At 46.9% G+C, this 18,473-nt stretch overlaps 1 protein-coding gene and 1 long non-coding RNA gene across 5 annotated transcripts in view; both read right to left on the bottom strand.

Annotated features, from left to right (window-relative positions):
- The window catches only part of PAPSS2 (3'-phosphoadenosine 5'-phosphosulfate synthase 2), a 28,322-nt gene extending 15,277 nt beyond the window's left edge, over positions 1-13,045 (bottom strand). The window contains exons 1-3 of one of the 4 annotated variants that reach the window (XM_052798697.1): positions 12,943-12,963; positions 12,485-12,568; positions 2,531-2,665 (exon numbers count right to left, since the gene is read on the bottom strand). In XM_052798697.1, the coding sequence (XP_052654657.1) occupies positions 2,531-2,665; positions 12,485-12,568; positions 12,943-12,963 (240 nt within the window). Of the gene's footprint in view, positions 1-2,530; positions 2,666-12,484; positions 12,569-12,942 lie in introns of all 4 variants that reach the window. The other 3 variants (XM_052798694.1, XM_052798693.1, XM_052798695.1) reach the window with 3 other exon arrangements.
- LOC128146843 (uncharacterized) lies at positions 5,274-11,925 on the bottom strand. The gene is made up of 2 exons (XR_008236857.1): positions 11,354-11,925; positions 5,274-11,093 (listed from the first exon to the last, which is right to left on the bottom strand). It is a non-coding gene; the product is annotated as an uncharacterized LOC128146843 (long non-coding RNA).
- Positions 13,046-18,473: the final 5,428 nt, after the last annotated feature.

Raw genomic sequence — 18,473 nt, 5'->3', positions numbered from 1 at the left:
AGACAGTACCAAATCCCTCTGATTTTTCTGCTATGTTAATAATCTTGCTGGTGAACTCTTTCTAACCCTGGGCAAGTGCCTGCCACACACTGACTCAAGTTCTTGTTGCCAGCTACACCAAAAGTAAAAAAAGACAGAGAGAAACACGAGCACGCAGCAGATGGCTGGGCTGGCAGCTTGCTTGGCCAGAAACGGGCTGTTCAGCAGGAAACACCGACTTCCCACCTAATCATCCGCTAGCTGGGTCATAGCTTGGGAAGCCAGAGCTGAAGCATGATCAAATGGAGCGAGGGCACCACCAAAAAGAAGCATCAGTGGCCCAAGAGCAAACCCTGGAGAGATTTCATCTACAAACATCAGCATCCTCTGCTCTGAGAGCTACCATTGCTCAATTCATGGTGTCTGAAAAAGTAACCTCAGCTCTTCCTTAAGTATTTGGCCCTGAAAGGGAACAGCTGTGCTTGCCCACATAAATCGAAGGTTGCATGTGACCACCCACAGGAGAGGTGTTATCAGGGAGCATCTTCTCTCATCTGATAGCTAAATGCACGATGTCTGGGGGACCTCTCCCAACCATTGCTGACATTTGTTAGGAGCAGAACCACTGCACGATTAATAGAAAATGCACTAGATGAACAACATTTAGGGTTGTCCCAATGACTTACATGGATGATTTGCCATCTTCCACTAGAAATTCAAGTATGTATAAACTCTGGTCCTTAGGATGCAAGGCAGCATCTCCTCCTGCCCCCACCTACCCATTTCTTTAGCCAGCATCTCCATGGCTGCATAACGAATGGGACCAGGGCGAGAACCAAGTGTGAGTGCCACGTGCCACAGCCAAGGAGTGGAAACAAAGGAGGAGAGACAGGAGCTGAGCTGGGAGCTGAGTGGGACATTCAAGAGATCCCCTAAGCGCATACAACATCCTCAGGCCAACCCCTGCTCAGCCATCCACAGAAGGGAGAGCTCTCCAATGTCGCAGGAGGAAAGATTTGAAAGATTTCATTAGAAAGCAGTGCTGGTCATTGCAAAGGCTGGTAAGGTCTAAACCAACATCCTTATTGCACCCTTAAATCCCCTCTGCCGCTGCAGGAGTACCTCTGCCTGCTGTAGCTGGCACAGGCAGGGCACTGGAAGCTGTCCAAGAGCCACAGCTCATGGCAGGCTGCAGCAACACCCGGCTCCAGAGAGGGACTCCCTCCTGAAAACACAGCTCAGATCAGCCCAAGAAAAAAGCCAGCGGACAAATGCTCTCGTAGCACAGTGCTGTTAAGGGCATGTTAGTCACAGGTCTGGCTCATTTAGCAGAAGGGTCAGCCTCACACGAACACAATTAGCATCCAGCTGGCAGCACTCACAGCCCTGGGGAAACCCTGACCCAGCAGCGAGGGTAGAGTCAGGACTCCCCCAGCTGCATTTTTATTTATAGGGCTATCTCACATAATTTGGAATATGATTCATTTTTTTTCCCAGTCAAGCATTTAATACACACCCTATTTTGGTACTGTAGCTTGGACATCTCTCCAGGAGAAAAAAAAAGAAAAAAAAAAAAAAAAAGAGGCTTTCAAAATGTTTTCAGCTGATCATATTTGCAAATGGTAAAACAGGCTTTTAAAATGATAAAATGATCAAGCAAGCTTTCCAGTTTGAAGTCAAACACTTGCTTAAGCCTTTGGAGACTGATGTAACTTATTTTTTAAAATCCCCTCCCAAATCCTGCCATCTTGCTGGAAAAAAACCCAAACAAACCAGATCTTTTGTCGTATCAGTTGAATTTGATGCATAAAAATTAAGTTTATGGGACTTTTCCTTAAAAAATTATTTTCTTCTACCAGGGCAACTCCCACAGCTGCTGTTGCAAATGGGCAAGCTGGCATAATGGAGAAGATAAAGTGTCCGTCACCAACAAGGGGGAAAAACCTTCTGTAAGAGTCATTTGCTGCAGAAAAGCAAAACTATTACACTCAAAAGAAAAGCAGGAAGAGAAGAAAGAGGGGGGTTTTGCTTGTGGAAGCAAAGATTCGATTACGATCATATTGAAGAACAATGGAGAAACCTCAGAGTCTCTGAAGTCCTCATGTGGCTCTTGTAACCCTAAACCTATAGCCTTTTCCCAAACTTGAGTTTGATTCATTTAAGGGACTAAGGTGGTAAATGCCTCAAAATCAGCTCCATTCTTTCCCAGGGAAAAACCCCACCAAGACGGAGTTACCCTGGAAATTTTGCCCATTTCGCCTCCCAGGATTCCACCGTCACGACGCAGAGCCTGGCTCGCAGGTCTAGACGGGGAAGTGGGACTTCTCAAGCACCCGACGCATTACTGCACCGCCTGCCTTCCTGCTTCCCGTACCATCATCCGCCCTCTTTCCTGCACGTGGGACTCGTCTCCTCTCCCACCACCCGTACATGAGAAGAAATAATGTTATGTTTTCTTTTTAGACTTAGCTGAGTAATACAGAATACAGTGATGTGTCACCAAAAACCCTGCAGAGGTTTCGGGGCTGGGGTTGCCAGCATTCCCTCGCACCAGGCACGATGCTGAACTGGACTCCCTTTCTTCATTCAGCGCTCTGAATAAACCACAGCAGACCTCAGTCGCTCCTTGGCACCCTCCGCCTTTGACGCTTGTTCCTTTTGGCACCGCTACCTTGGCCCCTGTCCCCTGCCAGGAACGCAACACAGAAGATCTTAAGAAGACCAGCAGAGACATCCCAGTTACCCAAAACAAGCAGTCTTTCAGCTTGGAGACAGACGGTTGGAGATGCCAAACATTGCTAACACATGAGGTTTTCAAACTGGTGTTAGCTAAAGTGTTTTTTTCTTAACCCGCAGGAATTTTTGAGGTCTTAGCAAGACCTTATTTTTGATTGCAGCTAAAATATTTTTCTCTTGGTATAAATTTGCATGTATTGGGTTGCCGCAATCAAATTTTATACAACTCTGGCAAAAAAAAAAAAATCAACAACAAAACCAGGCTCATGTTCCAGTCACCTTGCAAATCAGATGCTCATTTCTAGACTGTGTGACTTCAAATCAGCAGGTTGGGCATTAAAATCTACCTCTCTGAAGGCACCCAAATCAGGCGTTTCTTCATCTCTGAATTACATGATGTCACTGCTCTAATTTCCTCAACACAGGAAAACCAGCGAGTCATCCTGCGCTCCTACATTTGAGACAAATTTGCAATGCCAGGACAGATGTTATAAAAACAATCTTCCCATCTTCATTCCAGAAATCACAAGGGACAGCTGCATGGGCAACAAATATTTGACAAACACAGCATCTTGTCAGCCACTGACAAAAATAACAATTTAAACAAGAAATCCTTCCATGGTTGCCCTATTTTTTATATTCAGAGCAGTTCTGCTAAATTACCTCCCCTAAATGAAATCGTTTCAGCAGTTCAGCTCATGTTCATTTTGCAAACAATAGGTTTGACATTGCAAAAGGAGAACTGCTTTGCTCTGATGCCTGGGGTCTGTTACAAGGCTGCTCTGGATCACGCCAAGACCGCAGGACCACTGACAATGCAAAAACCGGTTATCTTGCAAAAAGAGGGAACAGAAATTATGTTATTGCTGCAGCACGGATAAGTTTTGGGATTGAACACCCACAGAAAGCGATCAAGCACGTCTATTTAGCCTCTGAGAAAACCAAAAAGAAGGGAATTATGCAATGAGAAGGTAGGTGACTAGTTAAAAAACAAAGAGATGGTGTAGGCCTGTGACCTCCACCAGTGCACAGAGCCGTGACTGACAGCCAGCTGAGCTGCTTTGCACAGTGCAATGGCACCTGCCTGAGAAATGCTGCACCAAAACAGAGCAGCACACCACTGCTCCCCTACCAGGAATGACTACCCAGTACACACAGCCATGCTTCTGTATCTTCTTTTGGAGAAAAATATCAGGTTACGGAAATGGTAAACTGAGTATCAGTCCTTCAGCTTCCAGGGACAAGAGGAAAGGAGGACAAGGGTACATATTTTGACTATGCATTAACTTCAGTATCAAAAAAGCTTCAAGGTAGGAATTGTATTTACATGTAATCATTTTTTTTTCTTGAATACAAGATTTAGGAATTTAATTAATAGGTTGTGGCTCTCTATCGTAAATAAGCCACTGTACATGTCCCATCTCTTACTGTGACAAGCTAAGACACCCTTAAAACAAGCAAGGCAGCCAGGACTCCTGCACCAAATACCATGCAAAGAAAAACTTGCAGTACAGTGTCAGGAGATTGTCAGCTGAGCTAATTTTGTTGGGTTGCAAGATACAATCAAAACCACAAGCTCTGCTGTTCAGAGATGCCACGTGGGACCAGCTTACCCAGAGGGTCCTCCAGCGAACGCCAGGAGCCAACGTGTCAGAGTGATATCCCACTTCATCAAAACCATTCCTTTTGAGAGCTCCAGAAATTAGTTCAACAAACCAGGACCATCATTAACTTACCTTTAAAAGCTGAACTAGCATTGCTCTAACACAAAACACAGTGAGCCACATTCAGCAGTTCTGTGTCCCTATTAACTCAGTTTGCAATAGGTTTTCAAACTTGGAGGCCAACATCTAACTATGGCCATGAGCATGCAGGTGGGACACCAGGTCCATCTTCTGCTAAGAAAGCTGAATCTCCTTCCACCCTCCAAGCTAGCACAGGTTGAACTGAGCCCATCTTGGCTCTAAACAATATGGAGACAAGATACCTGTTTTTAACATGCTGTCGTGGTTTCAGCCCAGCCCGTAACAAAGGACCACGCAGCCGCTCGCTCACTCCTCCCGCCGCCCTCCGGTGGGATAGGGAGGAGAATCAGAAAGGAGAAAAGAAAAAAAACGCGGAACCTCGAGGGTTGAGATAAGGGCAGTTTACTGGGACAACACAAAAAAAAGTTACAACAACAACAACGGTACTAATGAAAGAATATACAAAACGAGTGATGCACAGTGCAACTGCTCACCACCCGGAACCCGACGCTCCGCCACCGAAAGTCGAGAGAGCTCCCCCCGGCCCGCTCCCCATTTATATACTGAGCATGATGTCACATGGTATGGAATAGCTCCTTGGCTAGTTCAGGTCGGCTGTCCCGGCTGTGCCCCCCCTCCCAGGTTCCTGTGAAAATTAACTCTATCCCAGCTGAACCGAGGACACATGCCCATGATATCCCTCTCAGGAAAGAAATCCTTTACCTTTCGAGAAGCTCTAGCGGTTTCACAAACAGTGGGAGCTACAGAGGATCTGCATTTCAAGCAGCTTCATCAGGTTTTAAAATATATATATTTCTGTAAAAGAACTAATCCTCTTGTATCACTTCTCCTCTACAGGACATCGTGGCAGCCTGCTGAAAGAATAAAGCTGGACACAAGCCCAGGCTGGTGGGGGTTTAGCATCACAGCCTCTCCGTGCCTCACTTGGTATCCAGGATGGACACGCAGTCTTGAACCTGGCGTCTTGAACCCCATGCACTTGACTTTGCAATGGTCAATGGTTGCCAGCAGGCGACAGGAGATGTCTCTCCACCTCAGCGATTTTTTTTAAGGTTTGCAAAGTGCAAAAGCAGCAGCAGGAAGGACTGTGGGGGAAACTCGGCCAGAACCACCACAGAGGACACGGTTAAACAGGGGAACTCTGCTGAGCAGGCCAAAAGTTCACTTGGCTGGAAAAAATCATTAAGATGAATTCATGGAAGGAAAGTTTATCAGGGACTATCAGGAAGAAAGGCACAGCCTCTGGTATCTCAAGTTGTAAATAAATGGAAGCTCGGACAATGCCCTGTGGCATCCCAGCCATAGACTCTTCCCTAGCCCCCACTCTCGGCTGCTGCTGGAAATTACAGAGGGGGGCAAACAGACCTTCCCCTCACTCAGTACCTCCTCAGTCCCCTCGCTAATTCTGTTGGCTGAAGGCAGGGTTGTTTTCAGTCATACCGTTGAACATGCCACCCTACACAACAAGCTGCATGAGAAAAGTCTAAGTTGAGGACTCAAGTTCAGAGATGCCAGGATGAAGGTTTCCTGCCCCATCTACCTGCGCATCTGACCCTATAAGCTGCAGGACAGGCTTTTAATTACATGAGTGCACATGGGGCTACCTAGACCCTTGCCTAAGTCAGCACCAAGAATGTTGTACTCTTCTTGAACAAGTGACTATTCAGCATTTCCCTCACCCTTCCCCAAACCAGGTGTAAGCACAGGTCTTAATCATTACACACTACTCAAAGGCTGGTTGAAGGACAGTTACACATTTTCCTTGGGGATTATTATTACTTGGTCCCTCAAAAGTTCATGCAAACTCCCAGTATTTCTCTGAGAGGGTGGCATCATCCCCGATTTTACAGCCACAGAAGAGTAGCAGAGAGCAAGGCAAACAGCAGATGAAGACTTGAGCTCCCACAATATTTAAGCCTTATAAAAATGACGCGTTTGAAGAGCAGCTCCACTGGACTTCAGGCGGCACCTCCAAGAGCTTGATGCTCCTCACATCCATCCTCATGGCCTCAGACCAGTTTTGCAAAGATGGGGGCAGATGCAGTGAGTTGCCCCAGCCATGGTTGAGGTGACTCGTCCAGCATCATGCCCAGGGTCCCTGGCAGACGCAAGCACGCAACTCAGCACCCTGCAGCAGTAGTCACCTCCTCTAAAATGAAGGGTTTTTTCCCTCTTCCCACAGCCACTGGCAACACAAACAAATGATCTTCCCATCAGAAAGGCTGGGCAGGCCTAAAAAATGACCTCCCGCCCGACACATATTTTTGCACCACAATGGAGAGCTGAAAAACGGTTTGATATCAAAGAAAACGTTTTGTTCTGCCAGAGGCCGCAGAGACCTCAAGGTCAGAAAGTCTTGGAAATGTAGGTACAAATGGTGGTTTTCCAAAGATGCACAAAAAAGCTCATCTCAACAAACTACAGTGCTGCATCTAAAGAGAAGCCACATTGAAAAAAACAAAATTACGTAAACCGGCTCCTTTCTCAAGCTCTGCTCTCCAAACAGGCCAACACATTTTGGTACCCACTCAGTAGATAAAACTTTCGACACATACGCTTGTAACCGAGCCAAGCTGCAAGTAAATGAAAAAGGACAGCTCTGCGAGGGACGGGAGGCAGTGCTAGCAATGAGCTACCAGCCCTACAGGCAAGATCCTAAATTCCCAGCGTCCCATTTCGTGACGCACATCCACACCAAATGCCTTGACCAAGCTTTTTTTTGCATCCCTCCTGTTGTTAATGATACACTCCAAGTAAATTTTCACTTAGAAATTATTAAGCTGCGAGACCATTAGGGAACTATTTCTCACTTCCTACAGCTGTGATTCAGAGCCAGATCAGAGATAATCATTAGCCAGCCTGCTCACAATAATAGTAAATTAATAAACAGCAACCTGAATTACACGGCATTTCTCTTAATGGACTTTTAAGATACCAAAGTGTATGAGCACTGTGACCAAAGTACAAGTTCAAGGCAGGAGCATACCATTGGGAGCATTAATACAGGCCGTGCACACTGCTTATCTTTTGTGGGTGCGTACAGCTGCAAGTTTATCTAAAACACCTGGTTTCACATAGGCAAGGGCTTTTCATTTTTAAAGGCTATTTAAAGACACCCTCCAGGATCAACATCAGCCCAGCAAAAAAAAAAAAAAAAAAAAAAAAGCAAGTATGCCAGTACTTCTCTTGAAAGTACTTTCTTGAAGCCTTTAGAAAAACAAAATCCTCATGGCCTAAATCTAAGCTGCAGCTGCAGTGCACATGTCTTGGTAGCATGGGGTCTTCAAAACCATTCACTGTCTTGCCTAAAACCACTTGTAGGGGCTACCCAAGGAGAGCATGGATGGAAACCTATGCCTGAGTTATGGGTTTTGGCATGGATTTGTAGTTGGCCAAGACTTAATCAGTGCAACCTGAAAACCTGACAAGGCTGGAGTCTGTATTTATCCAGGAGTCCAGCAGCAGGACAGGAAACAACGTGCTGACTCAAAGCGCTTCAAATCAAGAGCTGGAGAAATTACAGTCAGGTTTAGGTGCCCTGGCCACCACCCCAGATGGCACCACCATGCTGACTGCCACCAGCAGCAGCAGTGCTCAGCTGCGCTCCTCCAAACGAGGCCGCTGGGAGATGAAGAGATATCCTGAAGAGCCACTAGTCCTGTTGGGAAAGCAAAAGATTAACCTCCAAGCACATCCGCAGGGATCAGGCCTGACCTACCTGCCTCTCCCCTTGGAGGCAAGGGGTGTTCAGGCAGCAACCACCCACCCCAGGAGAAAAACCCTTCCAGTTTTCCACTTGCATGCCCTTCTGCAGCCCTGGAAGATGCTCTGTCCATGCAGCCTCCTGGAGAACACACCCTGCTGCTCCTGCTGCCACGGCACTACCAGGGGACACCAGACAAGCCTTTCTGCACTTGGAGAAAGTCCACCAAGGTCCCCAGCTTGCAGCTTCTGGGGCTGGACCACACCAAGCTGATTATTTCATTCTCCATCCCCTGGAGCAGTCAGCCTGCCTGAACCACGGAAAGAAAGAGGCATTCATGTTTAGGAGCCTGCAACTTTTTCTGACTTTTCTTCCCTGAAAATCCCCAAATTGAATATCCCTGCTCTTACAGAGCAGAGTATGGTTAATAAACATGGGTCTGGCACACCGGCAGCCCTGTAAAACAGCACAAGTGAATGAAACAGCAAGGTGCGGGCAACAGACTGGAAAGGTAACTTTTTAATACCAAAGGACTTCAAAAGAAATAGGGAGAAGGGGAGAGAGCTAAAGGAAACAACAGAAGTTGAAGTAACAGTGTATTGAGATAGTTAATCTGCTGACCTTTCCGTGATCTTTGAAGAAAAGAAATAGAAAGCAAAAAAAGTGATAGAAAATAAGCCAAGAAATACTAAGCACACAATGAGCAACTAGAAAACAATCACTTTTTACTGTCAAGGTGCAATGAGTTAGGCACTGTGTTTCACAAAATAAATCACATCTGTAAACCCAAGACTTCTGAATCACTGGATGAAACATCAGAAACAGTCTTGAGTAATTCAACCCAGACCAAGCCACGCTAATTCCCTGAAATCAGGGCTCTGCTGCCTGCTGCACTGTCATCTGTGCAAGTTGTCACTGTGATAAGCTACCCAGAACTGCTTTGAACATCAACATCCTTAAAGATGTTTTGGTCTTTATGTTCAAGGCAATAATAAAGAATAAGCATGCGATGAGATGAATGCATGGTTTAGGGTTTTTTTTAATAAACTTTTTATTCTACATTGCTTTGCAATTAAACTGATGAAGCTATACATATGTTACTGCACAGCCTGTGATATCACTCAGTCCATCTGAACTCTGCCCTGTGGCTGCAGTTTTTTCAACATGATAATAGTTTTCAGGCAAAGAAACTTAGCTTCTTCATATTTTCCTCAGGGCTGTCATCTGATCTTCTGGGTTTTTTCCTTCTCTTTAAATAAATAATAAACCCCCCCCCTAAATTATTTTTACATGTTAATTTATCTTTAAATAAGACCACATAATTTGCAGCTGTGCATCTAAGCCCTACACAAGCAAAACTGAACTATCAGAAGTTAAGCTTTGTGATCCACTGGGCTATGGAAACAGCATCCTGGTGAAAGCGAGGGATGCCGCATGCCATGCCATTCAGCTTCCTGGAGACACTCTTAGAAGACCAGACAGATGACAAAGCTGTAACACACTGAAAAAGGCAGTTTCAGTACTGGGCTTTTGTTCTCCCCTAAGCACCTGTAAGGACATCCAAAGAGAAACTCACTGAAAGCAGCCAGTGAGAATGACACCCGCCCGCTGACAGGCGCAGGACTCTGGCAGCCGGCTCTGAACACCTCCCATGTTGAGCTGCATTTTCCACACACCCACAGGGACATGCAAGCCATGCCGCCAGTCACCCCGGCGAGGTGCCAGCCCTTCCAGGGCAGGGCCATGCCCGTGGGTTTGGGCTCCATGGCAAGCTGTTTCCCTGGAGCACACTGTGCCATCTGTATCCTCCTCATTATGAAAACACTGCTCGGCGGGGAGAGGTAACGAGGTGCGGAAATACCCGCAACACCGCAGGTGTAGGGAGAACAAGCTGCTATTTCGACGGCTAAAAGAACCACTCAGCCCTGAATGCTGCGCTGTGCAAGAGCCCACACAATAAACAAGGGCAGTCCCACAGCTCCATGCTACTCGCTGCAATTACTTTATGGTGTACTTCCTCCCGAGAGCAGGATTTCGCCACTGGGGCACACAGGAGGCCTGTGTAAGGAACATTAAGTCTTTAAGGTCATCATTAAAGACCGTTCTTCTCCCCCAAAAGTCAGTCCTGAAACTGGTCAGAAATAAATGCTTCCTGTCAATGAGGTCTGTGAACAGAAGGACACTGCCTGGCATGTAGAGGACTTCATGCCTCTTGCAATGTCATGAGCAGAAACGAAGAGAGCGTTTCCATACTAACCAGCCAAAGAGAGATTCCTGTGCACCAAGTCTTGGATCTTCAGCAGAATTAAGGTGCCTTGGTCATTTTTAAGGACAACATGTGCAGAAGTAAAAAAACTAAAGTTTTCTTCTTTGTACCTCACCGTAAGCTTCTATTAATAAATGGGTGTGCAATTAAAACATCTTCAAACTAGCCTCAAACTCCAGAGGGCATTCAGGCTGAATTTAGGTTTTAAATCCTGGGCTTATAATTAGTCAATTTCCAAAATGAGAAGCATAGTCAAATAACACAGCCAGTCCATCTCACAACAGCTAGCACTTACTGCCCCTTTCAAAAGCTGACAGCTAATCAACATCACCTGCAAAACCCATTTTTGACATACTCTCGGACAGTGAATAATGCTGGAAACATTCAGCCTCACAAAACCTTGTCAGTGGGAGAAAGATTATCACATCACCCACACTGTGAAGAAGTGGTAAAACCTGAGATTTTATTAGTAATAAGGATTTTTATGAGTAATAAGAAGTCGTGTTACCGGGAGAATGAAAAACAGGGATTAATTAAAGGGTAAAAGAAGGACGAGCTGCTGTACTAATAGGGATCTCAGTAGGACAAATTAGTCTGTGCATCCCATCTTCATTTTCTAATGGAACCGTCTCAGCTGTTGCAGCTATAAGAGATGTCGTGAAAAATTCACCACTATATTAAAAGTCCTCTGAGCTACAGCGTTTAGGCTGGTAGTTGCAGGAGCACATTGTGCTGTTGCCTGCTCCTTCATTAGGCAAAATTTCTGATACATTGCCGATGCCTCAACCCTCCTGAACCTCACTGTGTAATTCTGCTGAGACTGAACGCAATTGTCTGTGTGCATATGCAAATAACTGTGCTGATCAAGGGACTCCTATCAAAGTGAAATGCCTCATCCCGTACCTTTGATATCAACCTGAGATGGCTGGAACCGAGGAGCCGCTGAGACCGTATTAGGAGCAAGACCTTCATCTACGCTCTGTGCAACGCATCTCCCTGGCAATAGACCAGGAGGGTCATTAATGGGATATCATTGCTGTTTCATCATAATTACCAAAACCTGGTGTAATTAGTGAAATCATGCCTTTTCTCATTCTATCACATACCTGGCAGATAAGCACATGAAAATACGCCTACAACTGTCAAGCAGATAGCATCTGTTTTGACAGTCACGGTACAAAGGTCAGCCATAATCTTGCTATAAAGGTCATTTTTCCAGCCCAGGGTGGAGGCAAAGGAAAGGGATTATTCTGGAAGTTCAGTAATGCCTCTCTCCTGTCACAGCAATAAACAAAACTCCCATACATGGCTCACATCTTGCACCTCCCCTCCCTGAAATAATCCCTAAACCACACGTTTTCACGTTTCCAAGAGCACCCTGCTGCACAGGCGCCCTTTGTTACGCGTGGTTTTGGTTGCATTCCTATCCGGACAGATTACCAGTGTGTTCAAAATGCATTAAATCCATCTGAAAAATTTACGACAAGGTAAAAAAAAAATAATAATCAACCAGCAAAAGCAGCCCAAAAGACTTACATCAAGAGCTCTTATGGTTCTGATTTAAAACCTGGAAGACGTATGCGCAGCCAGAGGGACCCAGATCTCACATCCCAAATCCAAGAACTAAGGGAGGGCAGCTGGCAAGCGGAAAACAATTTCTGGCTGTGGCTGCGATTTGCAATTTTAATTTCTAACTGAATTATGCTCTGGCTATTTTTCCTTGCTGTGTGTTTTATTTTTTTAAAAAACTGGCTCTGCAGCAATGCTGAAAGCCAATGGCTGGTGGTGACAGCTGTGTCACCAGCTTCTCCCCCCCTTGGGGTGGGACCTGGGCAGAGGAAACCCGAAAAGCCGAAAAGAGTGAGGCAGTGGCTCAGCCTTCTCGCCGACTCGACCTTCGGCCTCGCCTGGGCAGCCGCTCTCTGTGAGGATCAGCGTGGCAAGCACCAAAGCCGGCAGCTTTCGGCACAGCCGTGCGGGGCACGTGCAGGACAGCATATTTGCCGAACGCCAGCAGAGGGATGCGTGACTAACCTGCGGGACAGCCGGGCCCTCGCCCAGGTGCCTTGCAGGGCGTGCGAGCTCGCCCACCACGCCTTTGCACCAACATGGACCGACCTGCAGCGAGAGCATTCATCCTCAGCACCCAGCCCCGTAACGTGACGGTTCTAATGTCCTTCTGCGAGGCGATGGGTGCACTCAAAAGGAAAACTCCGGGTCCCGTCCCGGCGTTGAGCAGAAGGCGCCCACCAGCCGCCGACGGGACCCGCGGGGCTCGATCCCCTGAGCCGAGGGAGCCCGGGGAGCCCACGTCCCCCCAGCGCCGCCCGCCTCGGAGCCAGCCCCGACGCCCCCGGGGAAAGCGGCGACGCCGGGGATTTAGGGAGAGGGTTTCCTCAGTAAGCTGGACGTGCCCCGCGGCCTCTCTCAGCCCCAGCCGGCCTCGGCGCTCCCCCCCCCCCCCGCCCGCCGGCCCCGCGGCGCGGCCCTACCGTCTGCTGCCGGCTCGACATGGTGACGGGCGGCGGGGCCGGGCCGAGCCGGGCCGGGGCTATAAAGGCTCCCGCGACACGTAGCGCGTCCCTGAGCCGGCCCCTCTCGCCCTGCGCCCGCCCCCGCCTCCTCCTCCTCCGCCCCGGCCCGCAGCGAGGGGAGGCCGGCAACCCCCGGGCGGGGAAGCGGGACCGGGGAGGGAGGGAGGGACGCCCCGGCCCGGCGAGGGGGCTCTGAGGTAAAGGGCCGCAGGGTGGGGGAGCGTCATGGGGATGCGGGGTCCGGCTCCCCCGAAGGACGAGTCACCGCTCGCCACCGAGGGGATAACACGCAACGACAAAGCCTCCCAGCGCGAGGATGCCAATCTGAAATTCCCTTAAAATTAACGACTTGGGGCTGAGGAGTTTGGGCTCAGCTATGGCACCCTGCCTGCGGCCACAGAGCCGAGAGGCAGGCTGGCTTCCTGCCGTCAGGGCAGGGAGGGGGGGAAAGGCCATCATCCAGGTAAGGATGGGTCCTGCTCCCGGCCAGGAACCGCACCTGCGTTCAAGGAGAGAGGTGGGAGGAACAGGATCCCACACAAAACAGGTCGAAAAAAAATCACCTCCCAAGGATAACAACGGTGCCTGAAAACAAGCAGCACTGTAGGCTGGCCCCCGGCCATTTGGCCAAAATGCCAAGAAGGCTAGAAAGAAACACAGAGGAGTCTACTGGTACATAAAGCTTAGCAGGTGAGGAGAACAGAAGCCCATGCCTGACAGCTTTGTCCAAAATTGTCAGTTTTCCACTGTTGGAAAAGCTCAAATCCCAGAACACTGCTGAACCAGAGGATGGGCAACATCCTGGTGGAGGGAAACCACGCTACATCCTTGGGATGGCCTGTGAGCCAGTGTCAAAGGAAGAAACATTCCCAATGGATGTATAATTCTGCACCTGGGGATGCATGGCCCAATCCAGCACGGCACTTGCCCTCTGACCACTTTCTCCTAATCCCTACCCATCCATGAGTCCAGCCCAGGACTGTGAGGAGAGCTAAGGACAACTATGGACAGTGCTGCCTCTCCTCTAGAAGGAGATAACTCACTTCTAATCATGCCCAGAAGAGCAAGCACTCTCTCTCGGTCCAACATGCAGAGCCTGCTTTGGGCATGGGAGTCACGGGCATCTCCTGATACCTGTTCACCACACAGTCACCAGCAGCCATGCATGTCCTTCACCGTAAAAATACTCCTGTTTCATCTCTATCCTTCATTCTGGCAGAGTTTAAAATGCTGGTGCTCTGCTGGTTCCTTTTGATGGAAAAGAAAAAAGATGGTGGGATTTTGCAAAGCTCCCTAAGTGGGAGAAGGACCCTTAAAACAGAAAATGGGAAACCCCAAGGGAGAGATGAAAGGAGAGACAGTGGAATAAGCGGGGTTCCTCAAATGAGGTCTTGCTGGAAGAGGACCAGGGCCCAGCATGGGGAAGGAGGAGCAGGGACAACTTGGAGGTGAAGGAGTGGGGCTGGAAGGAGGCAAGCAGCACCTGTTCAACCAACTCCTGAAGCCAGGCAGCTATCACAGTGCTATTAGTTCAGTGCTATTAGTTCAGCTATCAGATGAACCAATCCCCAGTGTAATTCCAGTTAAAGCCACGGTATTACATTTGGGATTAACTCAGCTGAATAATACCAGGGTAACTTTTTAGCATCTCTCATTTCGTGCCTTTCCTTAGATTGGTTTTTCGATTGTCCAGCTGCAGACATTAAGTTCCTGCTGTAAAAACAGTATAGCATGGTTGGAAGAACAGGCAAACAAGCCTGAACACATTATCCATTGGAAAAGCACATCCTGGTACACGGAACCTTTCCACAACCATTGCCTAGCCAGGACACAGGCTACACCTCGTCCCCTGGAGGACATCACGAAAAGGACACGTTAAATGACTGAAAGTCTGTGGGTGCGCAGCAAAATGGCATGAGCTGCTCAGCTTTCCCACAAGGAAGGTGGCATCCAAGTATTATCCAAGGCTGCTTAGCCTGTTTAGCTGCTGCTCAGAAGCGACTCTGGGTGCTCTGATTTGTGCACAGCATAGAGTCAGCATCTCATCTTTTATTTGCACACAGATTTGAGTAAATTTCTTAACATGAGAGCTTCAGAACTGATCAAACCAATATTGACCTGGCAGGAAAAGTATGTAAAATCTTGGGGAAAATACAGATGATTACAGATTAATCATAGTTGTCATTGTACTTGTGGCTCTGCTCTACAGGAGCATAGAAGAGCCTGTTATTATCTCTGATGAGTTAATTATGCATCTTAATTTCTGTAAGTATTATTTTTAGGTGGTTTTTTTATTTAATTGGATAAAAACATTTAATATTCTCCTTCTGCAGGGTGAATTTTAAATTCACATCTTTACACCTTTACCATGTATAACTTTCCTTTGTGTACCTTCAGTAAAGAAAAAGGGTTGAAAACATGCCCACCAGACCAAAGCAAGCAGGGAAATACATTTAGTGAAGAGGAGCAGCAAGAAGTGGTCTGTGTAAAACAAAAGGCAGAAAGAGGGGCTTCTGTAACCACAGACTACTATAAACCATTCTGGCCTGATACACAACTAGTTCCAGTGACGATATTTTTGAAGGAAAAATAGTTCCTTCTCATTAGAAGTGAACAGTAGAAAGGTCAGTGGAAAGAGAGAAAACTTGTGTTACTACGTAACAGAAGAAAATAGCACTGAGAGCATGTAACACCTCTGTGTTTCCCCTAGATATCTATCAGTGAGACGGAAAACGAGTCAACGTTATCTCCATTTGTTGCATCATTCTTCACATATTACTTCATCAAACTGATCTCCCTTCTAGGAATTAAATTGCTCATAACGTGCCTGAGAATTTGAAAAAATAAGAAACATTTTGTGTATAAAAGATCAAGGTTTATTTCTCCCCTATTTTCCCAAGAACAATGCAGAAAGTGCTATGAAATTCTGTAACATTAACTTCTAATAATTATATATATATGGCTATTGCCTCAAGTTTTAATTTGTGTGTGCTTTTCAAGGAAGTAATTGATGAAACAGAATCAGAAATTAAGCAAAAAATAAAAAAATCTAGTTGCTTACCTCAAGAGACACGCAAATCAGTGACACTCAATTAATTTTCATTAAAGAACTTCTCAGGCTATTTAACAAGCTGTAAGAGCTTCAGCCTACCGCAGCTGGAGAAAGCAGCAGCACTACAGCAAAGCAGGCAGGGGGTCAAAATCTCTCCAGATGGAAGAAAAGGGCACTTGAGCAGCCTCCCTGCTTGGTAAAAAGCAGCTTCAGGAATGATTTGGCAACTTTCTGGCCCTATTACATATGCTAAAGCATTACAGGAAATATTTTTATTTGCAGGTATTCTCACTCTGCTTACAGGATCAGTTCCTCTCCTTACTGGGAGGGCTGGAAGAAAGTTATGCCCCATGTGTCTGCCCTTGTGCACACAGAACGGGGATTATTCAGCACTCCCTTGGGAAGTCTGTATTGCCCTGACACCCCAATCTCAGAGAGGCAGTAAATCTCTAGACAAAAAGGTCTCTTAAGAGCCCATTGTGCAATGTACTGTTACAGTAACAGGACCCACAGAGAGCAAAATCTATACATAACTCCACCAAACAGGCCCGGTGAGCAGCTGCTCGTGAGACATTTGCTACAGCCATCTTCCCAGTTCAAAATCCACCACAGCACCTTCTTAATCAAAATTCCTATCCAAGCATAACTCAAGAAATTACCCCAAAGTGCCACGACTCACATGAATGCTTGCAAGCCAGGCACGACCACTGGTTTCCTCAATACCCACCTCGACATGCCTAGTGTAACAAGTTCCCCAACAATGAAATGTCACTTGCATCCCCCTGCCCACCTGCAAGGTGGCAGAGGTGGAAATTAAAACAGGCCACATCCTTTTTGCTCATCAGATGGTATCAACCCCAGAAGTACTACAGCCTTTGGGGAAGTGTCATGGAAGGAGAGGAGTGTCCCTTGCAGTGTTCTCCCACATGAAAGATATAAAGGGGTAAAGGTCACCGTTCCTGATTTTGCACAACTGTGTACTCTTAAATCCTTGCACAAATTCCCATACCTTGCTGACATCTAGCTGGAAAAGCATTGCCCAAATTAACATCACAGCCTCAGGAGAAGAGCCTAAAGATCAGCTGCAATGTTACTAGTGACACCATTCCCTCTGCAGCTCCTGCCTGCTCTGCATCGTATGTTTGGCAAAGCAGGAGCAAAGGGTGGAGGAAGCAGGAAGGATGGCCAAGCTTGAATCTGTGTGCCATGGAAGCCAAGCTCTTCCACGTGCCAGGGCTATGCTAGCCAGATGAGCAATCCTCCCTGCACTCAAACTACTCCACTACTAGACTGTCTCTGCTCTATTTGCTTTCCTAGCATCAGGGAACCTGCAGATAAAGGCTTCAGCTTCAGTGCCTTGCTTAGTTTTTGAAGTGACAAAGTTGTCATCTTCAGCACCGTTTCTTCTCAGCTTCTCCAGCTTTGCCGCCACAGCATTACTCTGCAAGTTCACTCACCACCTGCAAGCAGTGAGGAAGTGATCCTACAGAGGATAAACAGCCTAAAGACAGCTCTCAGGAGGGAGCCCACAGGGGAAATCAGTGGAGAAACACCTAAGACAGACAGACCCAGGCTGAGCAGCTTTTGGTCGTATGCAGACAACAAAGTCCCAGGAGAGGTTGTCACCCCAGTTAACGGAGCATCCTTCAGTCACCAGGAGTCTAACAAATTCTGCTCATCAAATACCGAATACATTAAGATTGGTACCTTTGAAAATTAATTATTCCACAAATTAACATATCTAATACCTTTGGCATCAGCCCACAAAGATACCAGCTCTGCTACTGAACTGCCCCAACAATCAGTTCCAGCTTATCTACCTCACCTTTCACCCATGGCTTTTCACAAAGTTTTCAATCCTATGTATAAGTCAACTCTGGATCTGCAGCCCTAAGACTTCACTCATGAGATATCAAATCAAAAATAAACTACAAAACCAAAGCAAAGCACAGCATATTGGAAGCACCAGAGATACAGGCTAGTAGGGCACTAGCTGCTGGCATAAGCAATTAGGCTTTTTAATGAGAGCAGGAAACATTATTTTTTCCTCTCCTTGTTCTATAATTCAAACACGTGGGATCATCCTCACAACTCTTAGAAAGCTGTTGGAGATAAACAAAAGCTCCAGAAGCATCAAAAATCAGCCACAGACCTCCAGCGTTGGCAATACCCTCTGCTGTTGGGGACTGCTACAGCCAGCCAGAAACTGTAAGTTCAAAACCAGTTTGCCAAGATTTCACAATGGGATAAACGAGTCCAAGCCAGGAACAAGTTTTGCACCTACATGGGTCTTTGCATCTTTAAAGCATCATTCAGAAGTCTGGAAAACAAAACACTGCTCTCATTTTAGAACAAAGAGGGGAGGGAGAAGAGAAGAATATCATAGCAATCAGTGTCTTCTAATCATTGAAGCAGGAGATATGTTAAACTTCAGCTT

This window comes from Harpia harpyja, chromosome 10 (genome assembly GCF_026419915.1).
Source record: "Harpia harpyja isolate bHarHar1 chromosome 10, bHarHar1 primary haplotype, whole genome shotgun sequence".
Classification (NCBI taxonomy): domain Eukaryota; kingdom Metazoa; phylum Chordata; class Aves; order Accipitriformes; family Accipitridae; genus Harpia; species Harpia harpyja.
Note: the sequence above shows the minus strand (reverse complement) of the source record. Positions and strands in the feature narration are given on the sequence as shown.